This window comes from Lepidothrix coronata, unplaced genomic scaffold, assembly GCF_001604755.1.
Source record: "Lepidothrix coronata isolate B3197 unplaced genomic scaffold, Lepidothrix_coronata-1.0 Scaffold11, whole genome shotgun sequence".
NCBI classification, from domain to species: Eukaryota; Metazoa; Chordata; class Aves; order Passeriformes; family Pipridae; genus Lepidothrix; species Lepidothrix coronata.
The window spans coordinates 5,024,169-5,046,563 of record NW_016690191.1 but is presented as its reverse complement, the minus strand read 5'-3'; the positions used below and the strand labels follow the sequence as shown (position 1 = coordinate 5,046,563).

Below are 22,395 nucleotides of genomic sequence, written 5' to 3'. Positions count from 1 at the left end.
CCGGTCCTGCCTGTGGACAATGCAGCGGAGCTCGTTGTCATCAACCCTCCCCAGGGCACTGCCGCGAGAAGCATTTCGAGGAGAATTAAATTTTTTTTATTTCCGCTTTGGAGAGAGGGGGAATTTTTGTGATGCAGAGGGGTTGGATTTTTTTTTAATTTAATTTTTCGCTACCCCGATAAAAATAAGTAGATAAAAGACCCCAAATAAGAGGAATCAGTGTTAATATAATGCAACCGAAGGGAGAACAAGTGCACCGAGGTCCTTCCCCAGAGCCACCCTGTAGCCGGGGGTTCCCAAACACTTCCTCGCTTCGTCCCAGGGCAGCTCATGGCTTTTCCCTCCTGACCAGAGCACCCGCAGCATTGGAGCATCCCTCTTGCCGGCTCTGCACCCCATGCGCCCCCAAACTCCTGCCGAAGGACCGGGAAGCCTTAAGTTCCCGGTGCGGAGGTGGCCGAGGACAGGCATCCCCTGTGGGGCCGGCTCCTGCCAGGCTCAGGCAGTGGGTACCTTCCGCTGCCAGGTGAAATAGGGTGAAGCACAACCCCCCATCGAATCTCAGGCTGGGGGCCAGCAGGTACTTTGGGGTGCGCCGGGGGGCCGTGAAACGCATTAAAAGCCGCAGAACACAGGATCTCGCTGTGCATGTGTGTATGCGTTTCTCACATTCCACACCGCGCCCATGCTCGCTCTGCCTTTGCAGAGAACGGGGTGCTGCAGTTCCTCACCCTCCATCTCCCCCAATCCTGCACCCACAAGGAGAGGGTGGTGTGAAGCTGGAGCACTGGGGAGGAGCCGCACTCCGGGTTCGGAGTTCCGCAGGGGCCGGGAGGGGCGAAGGGGAGGTCACAGTACCCGGTGCCCCTGCCCGGTGCCCCGTGGGGAGCGCGGAGCGGGACGGGACCCGAGCGGTGTCCGCGCCCCGACGGCCCCGCGGGGACCGGCCCGGCCCGGCCCGGGCGGCACCGGCGGGGCCGCAGCGCCACCTGGCGGCTCGGCACGGCCCGGCACGGCCCGGCTCGGCTCGGTCTGGCCCGGCCCGGCACAGCGCCCGGCAATGCCAAGGCCGAGCTGCGTTCTGCCAGAACCCACCTTCCCGGCCAGAACAGCTCCTGCGGGGCCCAGGGAGCCTGCACTCACCTGCTCTGACCTCGGCACCTCCTATTTCCCTTCCCTCGCAATCTGCACCCCTTTCCTTGCACCCTGAAATGCCTGCCCTGCACGCTGCATCCCATTCCCTGCACTTGTGGCCTTTTCCCCAATACCTGCATCCCATCCCCTGTACCCTGCATCCATTCCCTACATCTTACATCCCATTCCTTGCACCCTATATCTCATTCCTTGCACTCATTCCCCTGTTCTGCACTCTGCATCCCATTCCCTGCACTTGTGGCCTTTTCTGTGAACCCTACATCCCATTCCTTGCATCCCACATCCCATTTCTTGCACCCTGCAATCCCTCCCCTGCACCTGTGACCTTTTTCCCAATCCCTGCATCCCATCCTCTGTACCCTGCATCCATTCCCTACATCTTACATCCCATTCCTTGCAGCCTGTGGCCTTTTCCATGATTCCGGCATCCCATTCCCTGCACCCTAATCCCATTACCTGCACCTGTGGCCTTTCCCCTGAACTGTGCAACCCATACCCTGCATCCTAATCCCATTACCTGCACCTGTGGCCTCTCCCCTGAATTGTGCAACCCATCCCCTGCATCCTATTCCTCACACTCTACTCTTTGCACCCTACATCCCATTCCCTGCACGCTACATCCCCTTCCCTGTGCCATAAATCCATTCCCTGCACCTTACAGCCCATTACCCCACAGCCAGTGCTCATCCTTGCCTCTCCAGCGACTGCTCCATCCCCAGTGGCTGAGATGTTCCCACGTACACCTCATGCCCAGCTCTCACTTCTGGCTCCACAGACTCCGATCCCCACGCTGTTCCCAATCCCCCCGTGAGGCTCGGGGCTCTCAGGATGACAGGGACCAGGGCGGTGGGTGCTGATCCCATCACCCTGGGCGCAGAGGGGAGGAAATGGATGGAGCTCGTGTGTCCGCAGATCTGAGATGACAGAGTGCTCCACTCCCATCCCTACCGAGGGCTGATACCTGGGGCCGCCCTGCCGACTCGTGGTCCCAGCAGCCGCCCCCCGCTTTTTCTGCGCTCCGGTTGAACACAGGAGCAAAACGCCGACCGGCGGGTGCAGTGACCCCGGTACCGGCGGCGCAGCAGCCGCGGGGCCACTGCATAGAGTGGGAGAGCAAAAAGACACGGCGCCAGTGCGCCGCAGCCTCACGACCGCGGCAGGACTCGAACCTGCAATCTTCTGATCCGAAGTCAGACGCCTTATCCATTAGGCCACGCGGCCGCCTCCACTCCCGCCTTCCCGCGTGCCCTACTCAACGAATCCCGGGCGGGCCGGGCCGGGAGCGGGAGGGGGCGGGACGGGACGGGACGTCAGCGCGGCCGGAAGCTGCCGGGAGCGCCCCGGTTTGGATCTGCCCGCCGAGCCAGGCCCGAGAGGCGCGGAGGGGACCAGGTGGGAGCCTGGACTGAGTTGAGAGGGAAGCATCTGTATGGGGAGCACGGCTGTACAGGGGGTATGGCTGTATAGGAGGTGCGGTTGTACAGGGGATGTGGCTGTACAGGGGGTATGGCTGTATAGGGGTACAGCTGTACAGAGGGTACGGTTGTACAGGGGATGTGGCTGTACAGGGGGTATGGCTGTATAGGGGCACGGCTGTACAGGGGGTGTGGCTGTATAGGAGGTGCGGTTGTACAGGGGATGTGGCTGTACAGGGGGTATGGCTGTATAGGGGTACAGCTGTACAGAGGGTACGGTTGTACAGGGGGTGTGGCTGTACAGGGGGTATGGCTGTATAGGGGCACGGCTGTACAGGGGGTGTGGCTGTACAGCCGTGCCCGCTGTACAGAGGGGTGGATGGCTGCACAGTGCATTGCTGGGGGGCCTGCAGTGGTGGTCAGTGCCGAGCTCACCCTGCGCCGTTTCTCTCCCTGCAGCTCCAGCCGGGGCACACCCGGAGCAGGGGGCGATGAGGCGCCTGCCCTGGAGGCGGTCGGTGAGGGGCTGCAGCCCCCAGCCCCAGCGATGCCCCTCCAGCTCCTCGGCCAGCCGCCCGCTGCCACAGGAGCTGAGCCAGAATACGGGCCAGCGGCGCATGAACCCCCTCAACATCCAGATGCTCTCCAGGACCCTCCACGAGCAGATCTTCCGCGGTGCCCAGGTGTGCTACTCGGCGGCGGATGTGCAGCGGAGCGTGGAGCACCTGCAGCGCCACGACCTGTGGGGCAAGGAGACCTCCACGCTGCCCGACGTGGACCTGCGGCTGCCCCGCATGTACGGGGACAACATCGACGAGCACTTTCGCCTCCTGGCGCAGAAACAGAGCTTGCCCTACTTGGAGGCGGCCAACGAGCTGCTGCGGTGTGAGCTGCCCCCCCTACCTGCCCAGTGGGCATGGCAGCTGGGCTGGACCCGCTACAGCCCTGACGGGCGAGCAGAGCCTGTGGACTTCCCCGAGGAGCGCGCGATGGTGCTGGACGTGGAGGTGTGCGTGGCTGATGGCCACTGCCCGACGCTGGCTGTGGTGGTCTCGCCAAATGCCTGGTGAGATATGGTGCCAGCAGTGATAAGGGAGTCACAGCAGCGGGGGAGACACAGCTTTGGGAGGATGGGGATGCTCCTGAGTGGAGCCTTTTCTTGCAGTTCCACTGGCTTGTAGGGAAAACGCAACAAAGCCCCATAGCACGGTTCTGGGATGTGGCATGTGTGTCCTGATTAGCAAGTGTAGCACTCCCCAGGGTGTGTCACCTCTCTCCCACGGGTGGGATCCTGCTCAGCACCCCACAGCACAGCAGGTGCTTGTTGTCCCAGGAGCTCCTGCTTTATTTGTTACAGCTGCGTGTCCCCTGCAGGTACTCGTGGTGCAGCAGGCGGCTGCTGGAGCAGCGATACTCCTGGTCCAGCCACCTCACTCTGGCCGACCTCATCCCCATGGAGAGCCCAGCAGGTGCCAGCTGTGCCGGCAAGGAGGACTGGAGGGAGAGAGTGGTGGTGGGGCACAACGTGGCCTTCGACCGGGCATTCATCAAGGAGCAGTACCTTATCCAGGTGAACTGCCGAGCCATTGCTTTATGCCCAGCAGCTGCATTTTCTGACAGAGATAACTGTTTGCAATGGCTGCTGGGTGTTATTTTGCAGATGCTGTTCTGCACAGGTACCCCAGGGTTGTGTTCACTTTGTCCTGCAGAGTACTTTGAGGTTATATCTCTTTAGAGAGAGATACTCTTGAACCCTATAAGACTGCTAAAGGCTGCTGGAGGCTGCAGGTTGGCAGCTAGGGGTGTGGCAGGAGCCTTTGAGCAGCTGACAGCCTGTGCTGGGGGTGCTCTTGGCTCTCAAAAGATGGATGTGGGAGACAAAGCCTTGTCTTGACAAAAGCAGCTTGAGCAGAGGACTTGCAGCTTCTTCAGCATTTCCCAAACCCTCTCTTTTCTTCCCCCTGTTGTGTCCCAGGGCTCTAAGATGCGTTTCCTGGACACTATGAGCATGCACATGGCCATCTCGGGGCTGACAGGCTTCCAGCGCAGCCTCTGGATGGCTGCCAAGCATGGCAAGAGGAAGGGGATGCAGCAGGTCAAGGAGCACATGAAGAAAACACGCAGCAAAACAGAGGGTCCAGCGGTGAGTGAGGGAGCTGAGCCACTGGCAGTGGCCTGGGCAGGAGGGGGCTGTGTGCTGCTGTAATGGGACCATTTGCTCCTCTACTGGCAGAATGGGATCTGCTGGAACAGCTTTGCTGAGTGAAGCTCTCCCAGCACCTTCCAGATGAGGTGGCGTTGGTTTAAACTGGAGCAGCAGCATCCTTTATCCCTCCTGATTTCATCCATGGCCAGTCCTTGTCCCACACTGGCTGACCCCCCATTGTCCACAGATGACTTCGTGGGACTGGGTGCACGTCAGCAGCATCAACAACCTGGTGGATGTGCATGCGCTTTACGTCGGGGGGGAGCCGCTGGAGAAGGAGGCACGGGAGATCTTTGTGAAGGGGACCATGGCTGACATCAGGAGTAACTTCCAGGTGTGGGAGGCCATCCCATCACATCCTGACAGTGGGAGCTGGAGATGGGAGCAGGGTGGTACCAGCTGCTGGGGTAGTTGCTATGACAGCCCCAGTGCCTTGTGCTGTGATGGCAGGGGGGTGGCTTCTTTGCCTGCTCCAACCTGCCACTGTCCCCAGGACCTGATGTCGTACTGTGCCCGTGATGTCCAGGCCACCCACGAGGTGTTTCAGGAGCAGCTGCCACTCTTCATGGAGAGGTGAGAGTTGCCAAGCTCTGACTGATGTTGGCCAAGGGGCTGTGGGCTTAGTGGGCAGCAGGAAGGGTCACAATCCCTCTGGGGATGGGATGTGGCTCCTCTTGTCCTTAGGGTGTCCTGAAGCTCTTTTCAGGAGGGATGTCAGACCTCCCCTGTGTAGGTGAGCAGGAATAAACAGCAGCGCAGCATGGCTGGAGGAGGTGAGTAGGTCTCCTGAGGCAGCTCAGAGCGGTACAGCTTTGGGGTTGTTACATAGGGTTGTTTTTATGGCAGCAATTGATGCACAGGGCAGGCAGAAGATACAGGGATCCTTGTGGGTTTAGGGGAGGAGCACCGAGGCTCTTGTGTGAGGCTGGGAAACTCTGGGTGAAGACACGTTCATGGTCTGTCATAGTCTGGTGCTTCCAGGGACAACCTGCTCCATCAGATGTCTAATTCCTCACTGCTTTGGGCTCTAGGTGTCCCCACCCTGTGACATTTGCAGGGATGCTGGAGATGGGGGTGTCCTACCTGCCGGTCAATGGGAACTGGAAGAGGTACCTGGACGATGCTCAGGGTGTCTACGAGGAGCTGCAGAAGGAGATGAAGAAGTCCCTGATGAACCTGGCCAACGATGCCTGCCAGCTGCTGCACGAGCACAGGTACCACGGGCTGGGACTGCAGGTCCTGCTGCTCCCAGGAAGGAGCCCAGATGCCAGATGGTCCTTGGGGGACTGTGGGTGGATGCGAGGGACAGGAGCAAAGCTGTGGTGTGACAGCAGCATGTCATCAGGTACAAGGATGACCCCTGGCTCTGGGATCTCGAGTGGGACACACAGGAGTTTAAACAAAAGAAGAACCCAAAAAAGAAGAAGAAGAAAGATGAGGATGGGAACAGCCAAGTCTCCCTGGCAGCAACAGGTGCAGAAGGCTCAGCGCAGGAGTGGCAGGAGGGTGAGCACAGGTGATCCCTGGGGACAAGGGGTGTTCCAGGGATGCCTTCCCAGGGGTGCCCAGAAAAAGGGACAAGGTTTGTTGGTGCTTCAAGGTGAAACATTGCTGGCCTGTGTCCCCATGCTGGGGCATGTGGTAGGGGGCTGGTTTGAGGTCCCTGTTCCCAGAGGAGTGTCATGGAGGCTCTTTGACAGCCAGTCCTCCTTGTCCCACCAGACCCTGGTCCCCCTGGCGAGGATGAGGAGCTGAAAGTCCCTGCCAGCCAGCTCTGTCTGGAGCGCCTGAAGGAGACAGTCACACTGCAACCCAAGAGACTCCAGCACCTGCCAGGCCACCCGGGGTGAGTTGGGGACCCTGGGTGTCCCCAGGGCTTGCCCTGTGCTTTCTGACCCATCCCTGCTGCTCCCCAGCTGGTACCGCAAGCTGTGCCCACGCCTGGAGGAGGCGGGGTGGGTGCCCGGACCCAGCCTCATCAGCCTGCAGATGAGGGTGACCCCGAAGCTGATGCGCCTGGCCTGGGACGGTTTCCCTCTCCATTACTCAGACAAGCATGGCTGGGGATACCTGGTGCCAGGACGGCAGGACAACTTGCCAGCAACCCCCTTGGAGATCGATGAGCCTTCCTGCCCATACAGGTGAGAAGCATGTAGTAGCCTACTGAGCTGGGGGATGTTCCGTGGGGGTATTTGGGAGCTCTCTGGGGCTCTGCCCAGGTGGTGCTCCAGAGCCTCAGGCCCCACTGTGGTTGTGTGAACCCTGTTCTCTCCTCTGCCAGGGTGATTGAGAACCTGTACAAGCAGTACTGCCTGGAGAAAGGCAAGGAGCAGCCCCCGGGGCTGGAGGCTGCCATGGAGGACGAGCTGCTGGTGATGGATGGCAGCACAATGTGGCAGAAGGTGAAGGAGGGGATGGAGGGTCCTTCGGGAGTGAGGTGTGGGGCTGTGCTTCTTCCTCTGTGCGTGTGAAAACCAGCCCTGTGTGCAGCTCCAGGCTCTACAAGTAAAAAATTCCCTATAATAAGGGTTACTGGATAACTGGTGTTTGACCTGGCCTCCCCTATGGTCCCTTCTATGCCTCAGGTGGAGGAGCTGAGCCGTGTGGAAGTGGATGCAGAGGAGAAAATGGGCAGGGTGGACCAGAGCCTGGTGCAGGTACGGGTTCCTGTGGGATGGGGTGGTGGATTGGTCCCTCTTTCCTTGATTTCCCCCTCCAGCCATGCCTGAAGGTATTCCTCAGGCATCACCTCACATTGCTGGTCACAGGAGGAGGTGGATGAGTTGTGCGACAGGCTGGAGATGAGCCAGCCCTTGTACCACCATGGCAATGGTCCCTACAACGATGTCAACATCCCTGGGTGCTGGTTCTTCAAGCTGCCTCACAAGGCAAGTTGGGGCTCCTGTCACTCCAGTGCTGCAGCGCTCCTGGGACCCACCGTGATCTCATCCCATGGGATTGGGTGGTGGAAATGCGTGTCTGTAGCTGGCACAGGAGGATGCACAGAGCTTTATTGCTGTGGATTGGTGGTGACTGAGCCCTGACACCTCTTTTCCTGCTAAAGGACGGGAATGAAAACAATGTGGGAAGCCCTTTTGCCAAGGATTTCCTGCCCCAGATGGAGGATGGCACCCTGCGGGCTGCTGTGGGCCGCACCCACGGGACCAGAGCCCTTGAGATTAACAAAATGATCTCATTTTGGAGGAATGCTCACAAGCGGATCAGGTGAGCAGCTGCTTTCACCTTGACATCCCTGTGGGTGGAGGCTGCTTTGTGACCAGGGGAGTTCGTATGGGTGCATGGGGGGCTCAGCATCTCACCTGCCTTGTGTCTCCCCAGCTCCCAGATAGTTGTGTGGCTGAAGAAGGGAGAGCTGCCTCGCGTGGTGACCAGGTACGGGGAGGAACGCCCCAAATCTGGACTGTTCCCTCTACCCCGCGCCAGGAGGGCTCTCACAGGGTGGTGCTCACCCTCACCTCTCTCCCAGGCATCCTGACTATAACGAGGAGGACAATTACGGAGCCATCCTGCCGCAGGTGGTGACCGCAGGCACCATCACCCGCCGGGCGGTGGAGCCCACCTGGCTGACAGCCAGCAATGCCCGGGTATGGCCCTGCTTGGATCCTTATGGGGTGTTTTGAGGTACCCTCTGTGTGTTTTGGACTGGTGGGAGCTGCCTGTGTTGGAAATAGGAATTGGGAATGGATGCTGGGATTTGAGGTGGCAGAACCAGTGCTGGGGCCCTTCTCTTGCTGATGTGCTGTGAGCTGGGGAGAGGGGAAGGAGTGAGTAGAGGGTCTGGGGCTTCAGGATTCGGTGGAAGGAGAAGAAAACACCAAAGTGCCTGCTTCTGTCCTTCCTCAAGCTCCCCTTCTTTTGTGCTGGAGGGACTGACCAAGTGGGTGATGCCCCATATGTGTGTTAAACCTGGTTTTGACTGAGAGCAAAACTGAGGGGCATGAAGAGTGCTGTGCCAGCACATTGCAGCTGCGGGAGGAAGGTTGTGCCAGGGAGGAGGAGAGGGCTGTGCTGAGCTGCATACTGTGTCCTGCAGGCTGACCGGGTGGGCAGCGAGCTGAAAGCCATGGTCCAGGTGCCACCCGGCTACTCCCTGGTGGGCGCAGACGTGGATTCCCAGGAGCTCTGGATAGCCGCCGTCCTTGGCGAGGCGCACTTCGCCGGCATGCACGGTGAGCCGGGGCTGCGCCACAGGGGAGCGTGTTTGCTGGGTAGTGGGGTGACCTCCCAGTCCTGATCCTGTTTGATGTCCAACCTCTGCTTCCCTCCCACAGGCTGCACAGCCTTCGGCTGGATGACCCTGCAGGGCAAGAAGAGCAATGCGACGGACCTGCACAGCAAGACGGCTGCCACGGTGGGGATCAGCCGGGAGCACGCCAAGGTCTTCAACTACGGGCGCATCTACGGGGCCGGGCAGCCCTTCGCCGAGCGGCTGCTGATGCAGTTCAACCACCGACTGACGCAGCAGCAGGCGCGTGAGAAGGCCCAGCAGATGTACGCGGTCACCAAGGGCATCCGCAGGTGGGTGCTCCCGGGCTGAGCAGGGACAGGGATGGTGGCAGTGTCCCACAGGAGCTGGGTTACTCGCTCTTCCCTCCAGGTTTCATCTGTCCGAGGAGGGGGAGTGGCTGGTGAGGCAGCTGGACCTGGCAGTGGACAGGGCAGAGGACGGATCGGTGTCAGCCCAGGATGTCCAGCGACTCCAGAGAGAAGCCATGAAAAGGTGAGATGGTCTGAGCCTGTGTGGCTCTGTGGCATCCATTGGGATGTGAGGCAGAGGGAGCTGCAGCCTGACGGGCAGGGGGCAGAGAAGGGAAATGGGGCTGCTGGATAGTCTTGGTGCTCTCTGCTCCTCCAGGGCCAGGGAGGTTTGATCTGGGGGGGGCTCTCAATTTCACCCACTCTCCCAGTGAACAATTAGCAGGGTCTCATCCAGCTGCCTCAAGCCAGGAGGGAGTGTTTGAGGTTCTCAAACAGGGACCTGCAGCCTCCTCCCACACTTCCATCAAACCTTCTCTCTGCCGCACAGGTCCCGGAAGAGGGGTAAGTGGAATGTGGTGGGGCACCGAGTGTGGGCTGGAGGCACCGAGTCAGAGATGTTCAACAAGCTGGAGAGCATCGCCTTATCCCCCACCCCACAGACCCCAGTGCTGGGCTGTCACATCAGCAGGGCCCTGGAGCCCGCCGTGGTCAAGGGGGAGGTAAGGATGCAGCTCTGGGCTGCCGAGCGTTGGGCTTTCCTCATCTTCTCCAAGATGGCAATTCCATGCTCAGCCCTTCTTAGGTGCTGGAGACCCAGTAGGCTCTTGTAGCCATTCAGGAAACCCATTGTCCCTTTATCTCTGTGGGATCAAGAAAACCCATCAACCCTGAATTTAACAGATTTCTCACAGGAGCTGTCCTGTAGGGGGGACCATGCCCTGGACCCAGTGCTCTCTTACTATCCATTTCTGTTTCTTTTCACCAGTTTCTGACCAGCAGAGTGAACTGGGTGGTGCAGAGCTCAGCTGTTGACTACCTGCACCTCATGTTGGTCGCCATGAAGTGGCTTTTCGAGGAGTTCGACATCAAGGGGCGCTTCTGCATCAGCATCCACGACGAGGTGCGTTACCTGGTCCAGCAGCAAGACCGCTACCGGGCAGCCCTGGCCCTGCAGATCACCAACCTCCTCACAAGGTGAGACCTGACAGCTGTGGTGTCTCCTGGGGAGGAGCAGAAGTGCCTCTGGGGTGAGACAGGCAAGTTAAAGGGGCTGGGGTTGGCTGTGCCTACAGCAAACTGGTGCAGAGCAGTTTTCTTCTGCTCAGGGCAAGTTAGCAGCACTGGAGGCTGCAGTTCCTTCATGCATGACTTAAGGTGGCTGTAAATAGACCACGGCTTTGATTTCCAGGGATAATATGCTGGCAAGAGGGGGATATCATCAGCTTTTGGCTCCTGCAGAGATGGGGCCAGTCACTGTGCTCTGTTGGGATGGGAACACATCGCCTCCTGCTCCCTTCTGGTCTGCAGCCATCCTGTGGCAGCAGCCCTCAGGCTTGGCTGAGCAACTGGGAGCCTGAAACTGTCCCATCCCTCATTCCCTGCTGCCTTCAGGGGAGAGCAGGGGGTGCGGCTTGTCTCTGCAGTCCCACTGCTTCCCTGCCCCATGCAAAACTAAGCTCAGCCTAGAAAGCTCCTGACCTCAAAGGGTTCCTGTTGATCCGGCTTGTGGCACAGCCGGCTTTGCCAAATCCCCTTCCCAGCACTGTGGGGTTATTTGGTGACACAGGAGCCATCCAAGGCTGAGCTGTTTTCTCCCGTGCGGAGGCAGGGACACCACAAACAGCCTTTCTGTGCCAGTGCAGCAGACACAGCAGGACAGGCACCCTGACGTTCCTGCCTTTGTGCCAGCTCCTGCAAGCACAGGGCTTCCTGCTGGGAAAATCCAGCATCTGCTCTGCCTGCCTGGAAGGATTAGCCAGCAGTGAAGGGCTGGTTTCTTCCTTTCTCCTGAGGAGGCTCCGCTACTTCTGAGGAGGGACTGTTACTCTCTTCTTCCCACACCCACTTTAGCAATATTTGACCCTCCTGCTACCCAGGACTTAAAAAGCACCTTGTCCCCCACCTGCTGAGTGATACGGGTGCAGAGTGACCTGTGAGGGGTGGCTGGCAACTTTGGTGAAGCTGTGGCTGATTGGAACTGGGTGTGACAAGGCCAAGAGTGATGTCCAGCAGCGTCCCACCTGCTGTCTTGTTCTCCCAGGTGCATGTTTGCCTACAAACTGGGCCTCCAGGATCTGCCACAGTCAGTGGCTTTCTTCAGTGCGGTGGATATTGACCAGTGCCTAAGGAAAGAGGTGACCATGAACTGTGTGACGCCCTCAAATCCAATGGGGATGGAGAAGTATGGCATCCCTCAAGGTGAGCATGTCTGTGCAAGCTACGCCCTGTAATCCCCTCTGCATGGGCATCCCCAGCTTAGGCAGAGCACTTGGCCTAAGTAGTCACTCCCTGAGGGCTCCTCTGTTCGGCAGAGGCACCTCATGAGCCCCTTGCTTCCTGACCCATCATCTGACCTGCAGGGCAACCACCATGCTGGAGCCTGCCCCTCTTTCCTTTCTCAGTCCCCAAGCAGTTTGTGCTACTCCTTCCAAATATTTCTCACAGTGATGAGCCAGGCCTGGCTCTCCCAGGGATGTGTCCAATTCTCTCTGCACATTTGCTTTGTGCCCCTTGGAGCAGCCCTCCTGTGCACTTTTAACACAACCTGAGGTTTAATTGCTCCTTCTCTGAAGGGAGGTGCTTCAACAACCATGTCTGTTTTGCCCTGCAGACCCAAATTTTTCCAGCCTTCATCTCTTTCTCTTCTTCCTCACTCTCCCTTAGCCCAACGCAGCTCTGTTAAAAGAACTGCTTTGGCATTGCTGGGTGCTTCCTCAACAGTCCTAAGGCCTAGAGTAATCCCTACCTGCACTCAGTGTACCCCTCTAACTGCTCAAGCAAACAAGTAACTCTCGTCTGGGAATGCATCTCCTCCTTGCTGTGCAGCAGCTGTTTCCAAGATAAAGGACAAACCTGCCCTCAGATTTGTTCTCTCAGTCATTGCACACATCAGCCACTCCACCCTTGGGTAACCTTTATTAGGAGTCTTACAGGCAAAAGGTGCTTTTAGAAACAGGATTTGTGCTCTGTGGGCAAAAAGGGCACTTGTGTTCTCACCAAGAACAAGGCAAATTAAACAAGTGCATCGCAATCAGGGTCAGCAAAAACAAAACAGCAAAAACATAATGGCAAAACCAGCCTGGGCAGAGGAAGCTGTGGCCTCTCACTGCTCAGGAGCTGCACGTGGCAGCTTCAACTCCAAGGTGGAACAGCTTGTGTTCCCAGCTTCCTACTGGTGTTGGTTCTTGTGTTCTCACCACCACCCAAAACAGAAGTTTGAATAAATTTAAGGCTTTCTGTGCTACACGCTCTGAACTAAAGCAAACCACGGCTATCACTGTCTTATGCTGCAGAGTCTGAGCGTACTGCAGGGAACTGACTGTCCCCTTGTCTTCCAGGGGAAGCACTGGATATATATCAGATAATTGAAATAACCAAAGGTTCGCTGGAGAAGAAGTGACGACGCTAGAGTGCCAGAAGGACAGTTGTCCAGACTGTGTGCCAGAGCCTCGCTGTCCTTTAAGGAGGTCTTTTGGCAGGGACTGATCCCAGTCACTCCATTTCCCTTTTGCTGTAAGAAGGGATGTTCCTGGGGAAGAAGATTTTGGTAGCAGCATATTTGAATAGCAGAGGCGCTTCTGAGGGCAGTGGCCACCTGTAAAACCTGAGACAGGGGCCAGAGTCGCTGCTTGCACTCCCGTGGGCACAAAGGAAGAAGGCATAAGTATTTGACAAGAGAAACAATAAACCATCATCTCCATACATGCAGCTCTCCAAGACCAAGGTGAATCCACCACGGAACAGGCACTGTGGGAGGAGGCAGTAGCAGCAGCAGCCCCGGTTTATTTTTTTCGCCGTCTCTTCTTTTTGGGTTCCTGGTTCTCATCTGTGTGCTCTGCTGCGCTGCTCTGGAGAGGGGAGGGAGAGAGTAGCAGTACAGACTGTGATTGTTTTTGTGTGATTAGTCTAGGGAATGTTTATCTAAAGCAAGAAACCAGATGTGCTGAAAAGGATTTAGCTCTTTTTTTTTTCTCCCTAACTAAATGACATGAATATGGGACTTCTGTCACCCACTGAGACTTTCCCTGTGGGCCAACCCCCCTCTCGAATTCATGCTGGAACTTAGATCACAGGCTACCAGTGGCACAGGACAGGGACTGTGTCCTGGGTTTTGGCTTATTGAAACACTCAGGAAAATATGGACAGACACACCAATAAAAACCTGGACAATCAGCAAACAGCTTATTTTTCTTATCCAGCACAGGTTATGCTGCCTTCACCAGCACTGTCTAGTAGAGATGGGTCTGAGGAGAATGATGCCTTGCAGAGTTTGCCCTGCCAGGTCTTTATCTACAAAAGTTAACCTGGATGCAAAACCACTTTGCATCATGCTGCAAAGGCCTGATCCTGGCCAGGCAGTAGGTCCTCAGGGGTAACACTGATAGACCTCTCTGCTTGCTGAGGCAAAGAACAAGGCCTTAAGAGCAGTTTCACTTCCCTAAGACCAGGAACACAGAAAGCTAGTACATGGAAATAAAGGCCACTCAAGGCAGAGGGCTGGGGTATAGGGGTTGACCAGAGTAACTGTTCACTCCTTCCTATTAGCTGAGTATTAAAATGAGAGCTAACCCAGGGAAGACAGGCTGTCCTAATTTCACACATGCCTGCACAACTCTGCACAACTCACAAATACAGTTGGCCTCTAAAGAGAGGGAAACCTATCAGTAAAAGCAGCTAAATGAATGCTGACCTGGTCATTGTGTGGCTCATTCTCAGCATCCTCAGTGTTGTGCTCCTGCAGGGCACTGTCCAGCATGGATGCGTTGATGCGGAAGTCCCGGGAGGTGCTTAACTTCATGTACTGCATCAGGTTCACCTGCAGCAACCAAGGTGAAACCAGGAGAAGACATCAAGCCATTAGCATCTTAGTTTAGTTCTCTACCTTGCCTAGTCTCTTGCACAGCACTGGGACTGAGTCCATCGCAGTAATAATGCAGGACTGAAGCCAAAGGCAGGTGAAAAAGCACCCACTCCCATGCGATCCAGTGGCCCATTTACGTGTTCCTAAAAGCCAAGTGATTGCCAGTTACTCTCACGGTCATGTAGTACCCCACTGTGGTACATTTCATGACACAGACTGGGGGAGAGGGGTGAGGAAAGCTGGCCTGAGGTGTGCATGCTTCTCCTCCACCAGAACCACACACTGTAAGGTCACAGGCAGGACTGACATTGACATGGGCTGGTATCAGTATGGCAGCAATTCAGTAGTGCTGGGCCAGGAGTGTGGGCAAGGGCTGAAAAGTCCTTACACCTTTCTAATTTGAGCATTATTAAAGGTGGACCAGCTATAGCTCTCCACCCATGCCCTCGATCCCACTGTTCCACCGAGTTCAGGTCACAGAAGAGCTCTGCTTTACATTACCTTTGACTTCTTGGAGAGATGGATAAGGAACTTCTCATACTGCTCTATTGCAAAAATCAGGTTTGGGATCGGTTTGGTCTCTCGAAGCACTTTGGCCTGAAATGGAGAGAGGAGTGTGATGGGTCAGATTTAGAAGGGAACAATGGTGTTGTAGCATGACATGAAGACCATGACGTTCCCAGTTTAGACAAGTGTCTTCAGTAGCCTTACTCCTTATCAGTCCTGCCCCAGCAAGCCTTGCCAGCTTTGCTACTAGTTTTAAATTGACTCCCAGGATGGTTCTGCAGTGAGGCTCTCCCATGTGTTGCTTTGTACTCTGCCTGCAGTCCAGAGCCCTTGATATCCCTGACAGCAATGGGAGCAGCAGTTCCTCTGCTCCAGCTCTCCCAAGGCATCACAAGCACAGGCTGTCCAGGCAAGGAGCACACTGACGTTTCACCACATTGTTGTCCTGTTTATTTACCACTACTGGTATTTGTTCCCCATGGTGACAGAGTGGTAAAGGATACGCAGCATTTCAGCCCGTTTCCATACACTCAGGGAGGAGCTGGGAAGATCATGCTTGTGGCTTTTAAACCCTTAACATCATAGGAATGTCTGGGATAGCTGATGAGATGGAGGAGATGCTGTCTGGGAGCACAAACAAAGGACATCAAGGACCAGGAACCTGCCAGCCTGCTCGCTTGCTCCCAACCAAATAATCCAGTCATTTTCAACTGCTTTACTTTAGTGGAATCCATTCCTTCATCTTTAAATGTACTGATAAAATTAAGGAACACTTAAAGAGAATGCAATAGTGGTTAAAATAAATTAGCCCATATCTATAATTTCATAGCTTACCCCAAATGTTAAAAATATCACAGAACACAAGACTATCCAGATTGACCTTTCCTTCATGTCTGTGAGCTTTTAGGCTGCATTTAGTGAAGGTGGCTTTTTCATTGTGGTTTTTTGGTTGTATTTTGTTTTTGCTTTTTGAGACTTCTCTGAAGTTACATTAGATTAAATTTGATTTTTACTTAAAGGCCCAAATGACAGTTTGTCCCTGGTGATCTGTAAGAAGCCACCAGGTAACACAAGCCTCGAGGTATGATTCCAAGTTCAACTACAGCCCATGTTCTGACAGAGCGAGTCAGTCTTACCATGACTGTGGAGACTGCAGCAGCTTCATCCTCTTTCTTCTTCTTTTTCTTCTCTTCCATAAAGCTTAAGCTCTCACTGTGGATGTTCTGAAGGAGGATGCCAAAAGATGTGTCATTACAGGGTTAGCAGGGAAGAAAGGCCAGCTCAGTAAAGCCAGAGAAGTCCTTGCTCTGGCCAGCTAACAGCATTACCAGCTACATGACAGAAAGGTAGCCATACAAGAATGGAATTCAGGTTAAACACCAAAAAAAAAATAAGGAAAGAAAAACTAATTTCGTAATTTATACATTCTGAAATATGCATGTGTGAGAAGTCCTCAGCAGTGACAGCTCTGCACACCACGACACCTTCCCCAATATGTTGTTCAATTCCTGTGGTCCTCACACGAGTACCCAGCTCCTCTCCAGGCAGATAAATCCCAGCTTCAGCACTGCAGTCTTTGGCACCCACATTACTTCACACTGTGATGACTGCAGTGTTGTTGACCTTTATTTGCCATTGTGGTTAACAGCAGTATTAATCTCATCCAAAAAACCCCACATGAACACAGGGGGAAAAAAAAAAACAACTGAAAACCAGCTCCTTCCCTGCTCAAGCAGAAATCAGCATGCTCAGTCCCACTGGTGCTGAAATGTCTTATACTATTATTTGACATAGTAAAGCTTGAACTATAAGAAACTCAACTCATGGCAGGAAGATTAATAATCCCCAAAGGTGCCCATGTACTGCAGCTGATACACCACTCAGCATGAGATAGACTGACTGTGATTTTGCCAGTTAATTTAGGCCTTACCTGTACATAAGTAATGAATGAGTAACACTGTGGGGTCAAATGGGAACCTGAGAGCTTCACCTGCAAAGGAGCAGAGAGGTTGGTGTTACTCCTAACTCGAGGCAAGGAGCCATTTCCTCCAGCAATTTGCTCACACTCACCAGCTTTTCCAGCCTTCCTGGAATCGTATTCGAGGTGCTGCGGCAAGCTTGGATATACTGCAAGAAAAACATGAGTTTCTTCTAGGTATGCTGTTCTCATCCTGTATCCAGGCAGAGCTCAAAGCAGCTCATCCAACAGCGCAGTGGGGAGGGCAGGATTTGCAACAACTATCCCCCACAGTGGATTGCTATATCACATGTCTGCATTCCAGAGCTGTGAGAGAAGAGCTCTGGGGCATTCACCACCTTGTCTCAAAGGAGCTCCACTGGCCTGCTTTCATGGCCCTGTTCCCTCAGGTCCTGCCTCAGGCCTTTAATGGGAATGAGTGGCAAGGGCAGGATTGACGAGTACCATGAGAACACTGTTAGTGCTGTTCATTCTGGCACAGACCTGCACAAAGGAACCCACAAAATATACTGGAAAAAGCCACTCCAAGCCATGGAAAGCCAAGTTGAGCTGGAGAGAAGCTTCCCCTTATCTCCACTGGTACAACTATCACTGCTCAGAAAGGTCACAAAATTGAGGGCATGAAAGCCAACAGAATAAGGGCTCAGCTCCTGCAAGAGATCAACAGCCCAGTTCTGAGTGTAGCTGCTGAGGTCACTGTGAGCTTGCTGCAGCAGATGGGAAGAAAGCTTTTAGCTCATAGCCAGCTCACTGTCAGAGGAGCACACTCACATGTTTGATGAGGGAGGTGAGAATTGTGTATGTCTTGCTGAGGCTTCTCAGCAGTGTGTCCACACAACTCCCTGCTGGGAGTGCAGTCTGCACCAGCTCATGATAGACTGTCAGCAGAGTTCCCAGCTGCAGAATTACACCTTTCTCCAGAGCCTGGGTTTGGTTTGATGGCTGAGAAGGGTCTTCTAGAAGAAAGAGATGAATACTTGGTGAATGTGTGTCTAATGAATCCTTTTGTGCAGGTGGGAGGCACAAAAGGCCCTCTTTGTGTCCAATGCACAAAGCACCCATGTGGCACAGGGATCACTGGAGGGATTTTGTGACAACACCCCTTATCTTACATTGTTCATGTAGAACCAGCTTGAAGGAGAGTTTAACCTGCCCTCAGATGATGCTGTCTTAAAATCCCAAGTTACCTTTTTTCCTCTCTGTCTTCATCTGGTTTTGACAAAACATGTAACATTAATAATTGGACTTTTATTACCTGATGTGTTGGACCCCAGACTGGTGAGTTTCTTGATAAGCCAATCCACCTCTTCAAGGACCTTATCCACCTGACCCAGAACCAGCAGCTAAGACAGAAACACCAAAAACAAAACAGGTTTTTGGAGGAGTTTGGCACAACGGGAACCTGCAAGCTGTTTGTCACACCTTATCCCTGGACTCTACATATTGTTCCACACACAGTGTTTTGACTCACACAGACAGTGGGGGCTGCAGTCTTGGCATTCACTATGGCAAAATGGCACCGACTCTCCACTTCTATGTCCTGGCCAGAGGAGAGAAAACAAATTCTGGTGAATAAAACTCCAGCTGCTGTCACACAGTTTATACCAGAGATGCACTCAATTCTGCCCTGACAGCACTATGTGATGAAGGGGTAGGCTGCTTCTGCATCACACCTGATCTATGTCTCCCAGGCAAGCGTGGATGTCTTGTGCAAGTTCCCGCAGGAGACTGACCGGGCTCTTGTAGAGAACGTGGACACTGAAGAGCAGAGACAGCAAACCCTTGCAGCAAGAGATATCCTCTGTGGGGAAGAGAAAACAACACATTATCAGGTGCAGAGCTCCCCCAGCTACTTAGGAACACCAGACATCCAGCGAGGGGAAGTCTCAGATTCAGTGCGGATTTAACCAAAATGATCCACAGTAGGTTAAAATCCTATCAAAATACTGCAGTTACAGCAGCAGAGTTCAAAACATCAGGCATCACATGTAATAGTGCAAGGGGAAGTGTGGCTCACTGGAGCCCTCAGCTCACAGAAAAATTGTGACCAAAAGCACTGAGGAAGTGCAATACAAACTCTGACAAGAATACTATCTTTCCAGAGTATAAATCCCGATTTGAGCCTAAATAACAAGGGAGAAAATTCAGGTAAGTGAGTGGCTTCCTTTTCTTCAGCAACACTAATAGTTTTAGTTCTTTCTCTAAGATTTGTGCTAATAACCACAATGTCATGGCAATCTGCCACAGAATGGGACATGAATGTATCTTAAAGAGGTAAAACCAGGACAGACAACAGCAGAGCATCTAAGGGTCTAATATCAGACCTGACACATCTCATCTAAACATGCTCCCCAAAGCTTACTTACCAAGAGCATTTTCTTTGCAAACTTTGACCGTCCAAGTCAGGAATTGAAGGAACTACAGAAAAAGAGAAAAGATATCATGACTTCGAAACAGAATTCAAAGCACAATACTCCTCCTCCTCCTACTACTACTAAAAATTCAAGACAATGAATCACAGCAAAAGAAAATGAGTGAAGTCCCCCCTCCTGGCAGAAGGCACCCAGCTGTGCTCTATGAAGTTCCACAACAGACACTTAAACTACTAACAAGTGAAAAGCTGAGATCCAGGATGGGAATGGCGATACATTCCCTTGGACAAAGTAACAGCTCCATTTAATTTAAGGTAAATGATGACTCCAGACTTCTGGCACACTTAGTGCAGTTCCTAGCTTGTAAAATTCGGGCACTTTAGAAAATGACTCCTTGCATGGAAGGAATTAGGCACTCAGCCAGTTTGGACTGGACACAAGTCTGCTGGCCTTTTTTGCCTCTATTCCCATGTGGAGACAATACTGCAACTAGGCTCTGTTAGGAGTCCCTGCTCAGGCAAACAAATCACTCAGGTGCCCAAAGCCATGATCAGAAGATGCAGCAGTGGGATGAGAAGAAAACTTGCTCTTAACTGTCCTTGCAGGAGTGTGACAGTAGAACCCTTGAGAACGTAACAAAACTGTTCTTTCGACACATGTGCCTGTAGATCCCAACCCAACCTGATAATCTCCTTCCCACACCTGCAGCTACAACATCCATCCCTGCCACCACATGAAGGCTGTGAAGTACCTGCTGCGAGGCTGGATCCAGGAGTTTGGACAATGTGGAGAGAACTGTGATGAGTGACTGTGTTTCCTTGGCATTGAAGTCATCCTCAGCACTGCTGAGCTGGTTCACCAGGGACCTCTGGTCATTGGAAGGAAAACAGTCCCTGAGTGTGCATATGTGTTGGAGAAGCAAATAACCAGAAGCTGCAGCAGATAAAGGGATCAGCAGCAAGGAGAATAACAAAGAGTATAAAAAGAGGATTCTTCTAAAGAGCAGGTACTGCTTTTTGTTAGGAGTGCTTACACAGAGGCTGCTTATGACTCAGTATGACTTTTACAATACTCAGATAAGTTTATGCTGTACTGAAGAACCTATAGTTCTGTAAATACACAAGCACTTCCATCCAGCTCTGCACAGCACCCTGAAAAAGCTTTTCTTAGGGATCAGAAACTTTTCTGTACTGGTAATGAATCAGTGCTACAGTTGCTATCACATACTCAACCCTGTGGTCAAGCAAAAGAGAGCTAGCAGTGCTTTCTGCCAGGATTCCAAGTGCTTTGGAACACTTGCAGCACACAGTGGTACTTACCTGAAACTGTCGGATCTGGAAGGCAGCTTTCTCCGTGACATTAATATCCGTTTCTTCTGCGTCACCATCAGTAATATCTGGCAGAGACAGAGAGGTGCAGAAAAAAAGCTAAATGCCAAGAGCAGAATACAGGATTTATTTCCAAAAGTGGGAAAGACTGCAACTTCTCACAGCTAGAGGAGGAATACAGACTGCAGAACCGTGGTGAGCGGGGAAATGTGTTAAAGGCAAACTTCAAATAGATGAATGTTATATCAGACCCCAACTATCCTCTGCTGACAGACTTAGAGCTCTATAAAAGCAGGTAAAGATATCTCTGGAATTTGTGTCTGGCGTGACACAAATGCTATGAAGCCCACCTTATTACTGACACACAAGGACCAGACCCCTCTCTCCCTTGTTATGGATAAAGGCTGCTAAGTCCCTACCTGCCCACACATGGGCTGGAACATGGAGGTCAGAAACCAGAGCAGAACTGTACTATGTGCCTACCCAGGGCTTGCAGAAACTGGGGAATCCTGGCAGTGTACAGGATCTGCACTGTGTTGAAGATCCGCAGCAAACCTTCCAAGCACAGGAGTGAAATGCTTTTTCCCTTCTTCTTCCCTGATTCTTCAACAACAGTGGGAATTGAAGTGTACCTCCAAAGCAGAACCCTGTGGGATGAGAGATGAGATTTAGTCCAGTAAAGCTGGATGCACAGGGCAAGAACTAGATTCTACTCTTAGGATTGTATTTTTAATATAACTAAATTGGAAGGTCTTTTTTCTATAGGAAAGTGGTGGGAGAAGAGATCTGGTTTTAAAATTTTATTTCAATGTCAGCAAAACAGCTACTGCATTCTTTCTGCACAGTTAAATAATTTAATTCTTTCCAGGTGCCAAGGGACCTTCCAATCCCATTTCGAGTCCATCTTTATACACTCATTTCTTCCACCCAGCTTTCTTTCTTTCTCAGGCTACCCAAACCCTGACCACTGGTGTCAAATCTGCCAGTGACAAAAAGAGCTTTTCTTTTGGCAGTTTGGATCTATGAAATGTCAGAATTCACTACAGGGCTGTCTATAAATAAAATCAGAAATGTAAAGGCAGGCAAAATAAAAAGCTGTGAGGAAAGCAAAATTGTTTGGCCCAAAGGAGACTTTTCTATTTGTAGGCAAACATCTTTTTCCTGCTCCCCTAAGACCACTTCTTCCCTTTTTTGTTCCCTCTCCTTTCTTCTCATTAGTTCCGTCGCCTGCACAGATGATCTTATTCTATTTCAATGTCCAATCACGCAAAACATGTAGCTCACATGTAGTCCTAATGACTGCAACAAAAATAGCCTCTATTATTTGGGGTGAGACACAAAACCGGCATTATGCATGGCAGGGGTAATTTGCATTTCGTGCTCTCTGCTGACTGGGCTCTGAAAAGACCCCATGCAGATATGACCTAGATTCCAAAAGACATTTACATGGTTCACATTCTTGGATTTCCAAAGGATTAGATGCATGAATGTCTTCCAGCATCTTGCAGAAGTCCTACAAAAAAATGTTTTCTAAAGCTTGTGTCCCTCATACATCTGTTTTGTACTGTAGCTCGAAGTGAATTTAAACTTCACTGCATTCCAGAGGCCTCAAGAATCCAGCCTGTAATCATCCTACCTTCTCTGTGACAATGAGTGATGAGCCAAAAGTCAGAGAGGGGCTGAAAATGAGAGTTTGATGGTGTTTGTTTTTTCCAGGCCAAGTACCATTACTAGAGCTGTATCACTCACTCTGGCACAGAAACCGTAGTGCCCCCACTTGATTTCTCAGGAGCAAAGAAAGGCAGTGACCTCAACTCGGGAACAATAACTGTTTGAAACAGTTATGGACTGCAT

At 52.9% G+C, this 22,395-nt stretch overlaps 2 protein-coding genes and 1 non-coding gene across 4 annotated transcripts in view; 1 reads left to right on the top strand and 2 right to left on the bottom strand.

Moving 5' to 3' along the window:
• Positions 1-2,303: 2,303 nt before the first annotated feature.
• Positions 2,304-2,376, bottom strand: TRNAR-UCG. The gene has a single exon. It is a non-coding gene; the product is annotated as a tRNA-Arg (tRNA).
• Positions 2,377-2,467: 91 nt separating this feature from the next.
• POLG (DNA polymerase gamma, catalytic subunit) lies at positions 2,468-13,673 on the top strand. Its single transcript, XM_017805194.1, has 23 exons — positions 2,468-2,547; positions 3,030-3,636; positions 3,945-4,140; positions 4,546-4,713; positions 4,964-5,110; positions 5,270-5,349; positions 5,808-5,990; positions 6,122-6,282; positions 6,499-6,622; positions 6,693-6,917; positions 7,058-7,178; positions 7,362-7,433; positions 7,545-7,664; positions 7,841-8,001; positions 8,116-8,169; positions 8,264-8,381; positions 8,831-8,966; positions 9,069-9,315; positions 9,395-9,517; positions 9,824-9,995; positions 10,262-10,470; positions 11,537-11,694; positions 12,834-13,673. Exons 2-23 carry the CDS (start codon positions 3,062-3,064, stop codon positions 12,893-12,895), a joined length of 3,612 nt encoding a protein of 1,203 aa, XP_017660683.1. The 5' UTR covers positions 2,468-2,547; positions 3,030-3,061; the 3' UTR covers positions 12,896-13,673.
• FANCI (Fanconi anemia complementation group I) overlaps positions 13,234-22,395 on the bottom strand; it is a 23,642-nt gene continuing 14,480 nt past the window's right edge. Inside the window, exons 24-37 of one of the 2 annotated variants that reach the window (XM_017805192.1) lie at positions 21,025-21,188; positions 20,533-20,609; positions 19,965-20,081; positions 19,208-19,259; positions 18,515-18,642; positions 18,313-18,381; positions 18,097-18,184; positions 17,613-17,797; positions 16,934-16,990; positions 16,794-16,853; positions 16,000-16,086; positions 14,858-14,953; positions 14,186-14,311; positions 13,234-13,343 (exon numbers count right to left, since the gene is read on the bottom strand). In XM_017805192.1, coding sequence (XP_017660681.1) covers positions 13,278-13,343; positions 14,186-14,311; positions 14,858-14,953; positions 16,000-16,086; positions 16,794-16,853; positions 16,934-16,990; positions 17,613-17,797; positions 18,097-18,184; positions 18,313-18,381; positions 18,515-18,642; positions 19,208-19,259; positions 19,965-20,081; positions 20,533-20,609; positions 21,025-21,188 — 1,372 coding nt within the window. In that variant the 3' untranslated portion in view covers positions 13,234-13,277. The remainder of the gene's footprint in view (positions 13,344-14,185; positions 14,312-14,857; positions 14,954-15,999; positions 16,087-16,793; positions 16,854-16,933; positions 16,991-17,612; positions 17,798-18,096; positions 18,185-18,312; positions 18,382-18,514; positions 18,643-19,207; positions 19,260-19,964; positions 20,082-20,532; positions 20,610-21,024; positions 21,189-22,395) is intronic. The other variant, XM_017805193.1, reaches the window with a different exon arrangement.

Coding starts and splice junctions, on each gene's coding strand:
- POLG (XM_017805194.1), top strand. CDS start 3,062: ATGAGGCGCCTGCCCTGGAGGCGGTCGGTGAGGGGCTGCAGCCCCCAG. Junction 7,434..7,544: donor TGGACCAGAGCCTGGTGCAG/GTACGGGTTCCT, acceptor TGCTGGTCACAG/GAGGAGGTGGATGAGTTGTG. Junction 8,967..9,068: donor GCACTTCGCCGGCATGCACG/GTGAGCCGGGGC, acceptor TCCCTCCCACAG/GCTGCACAGCCTTCGGCTGG.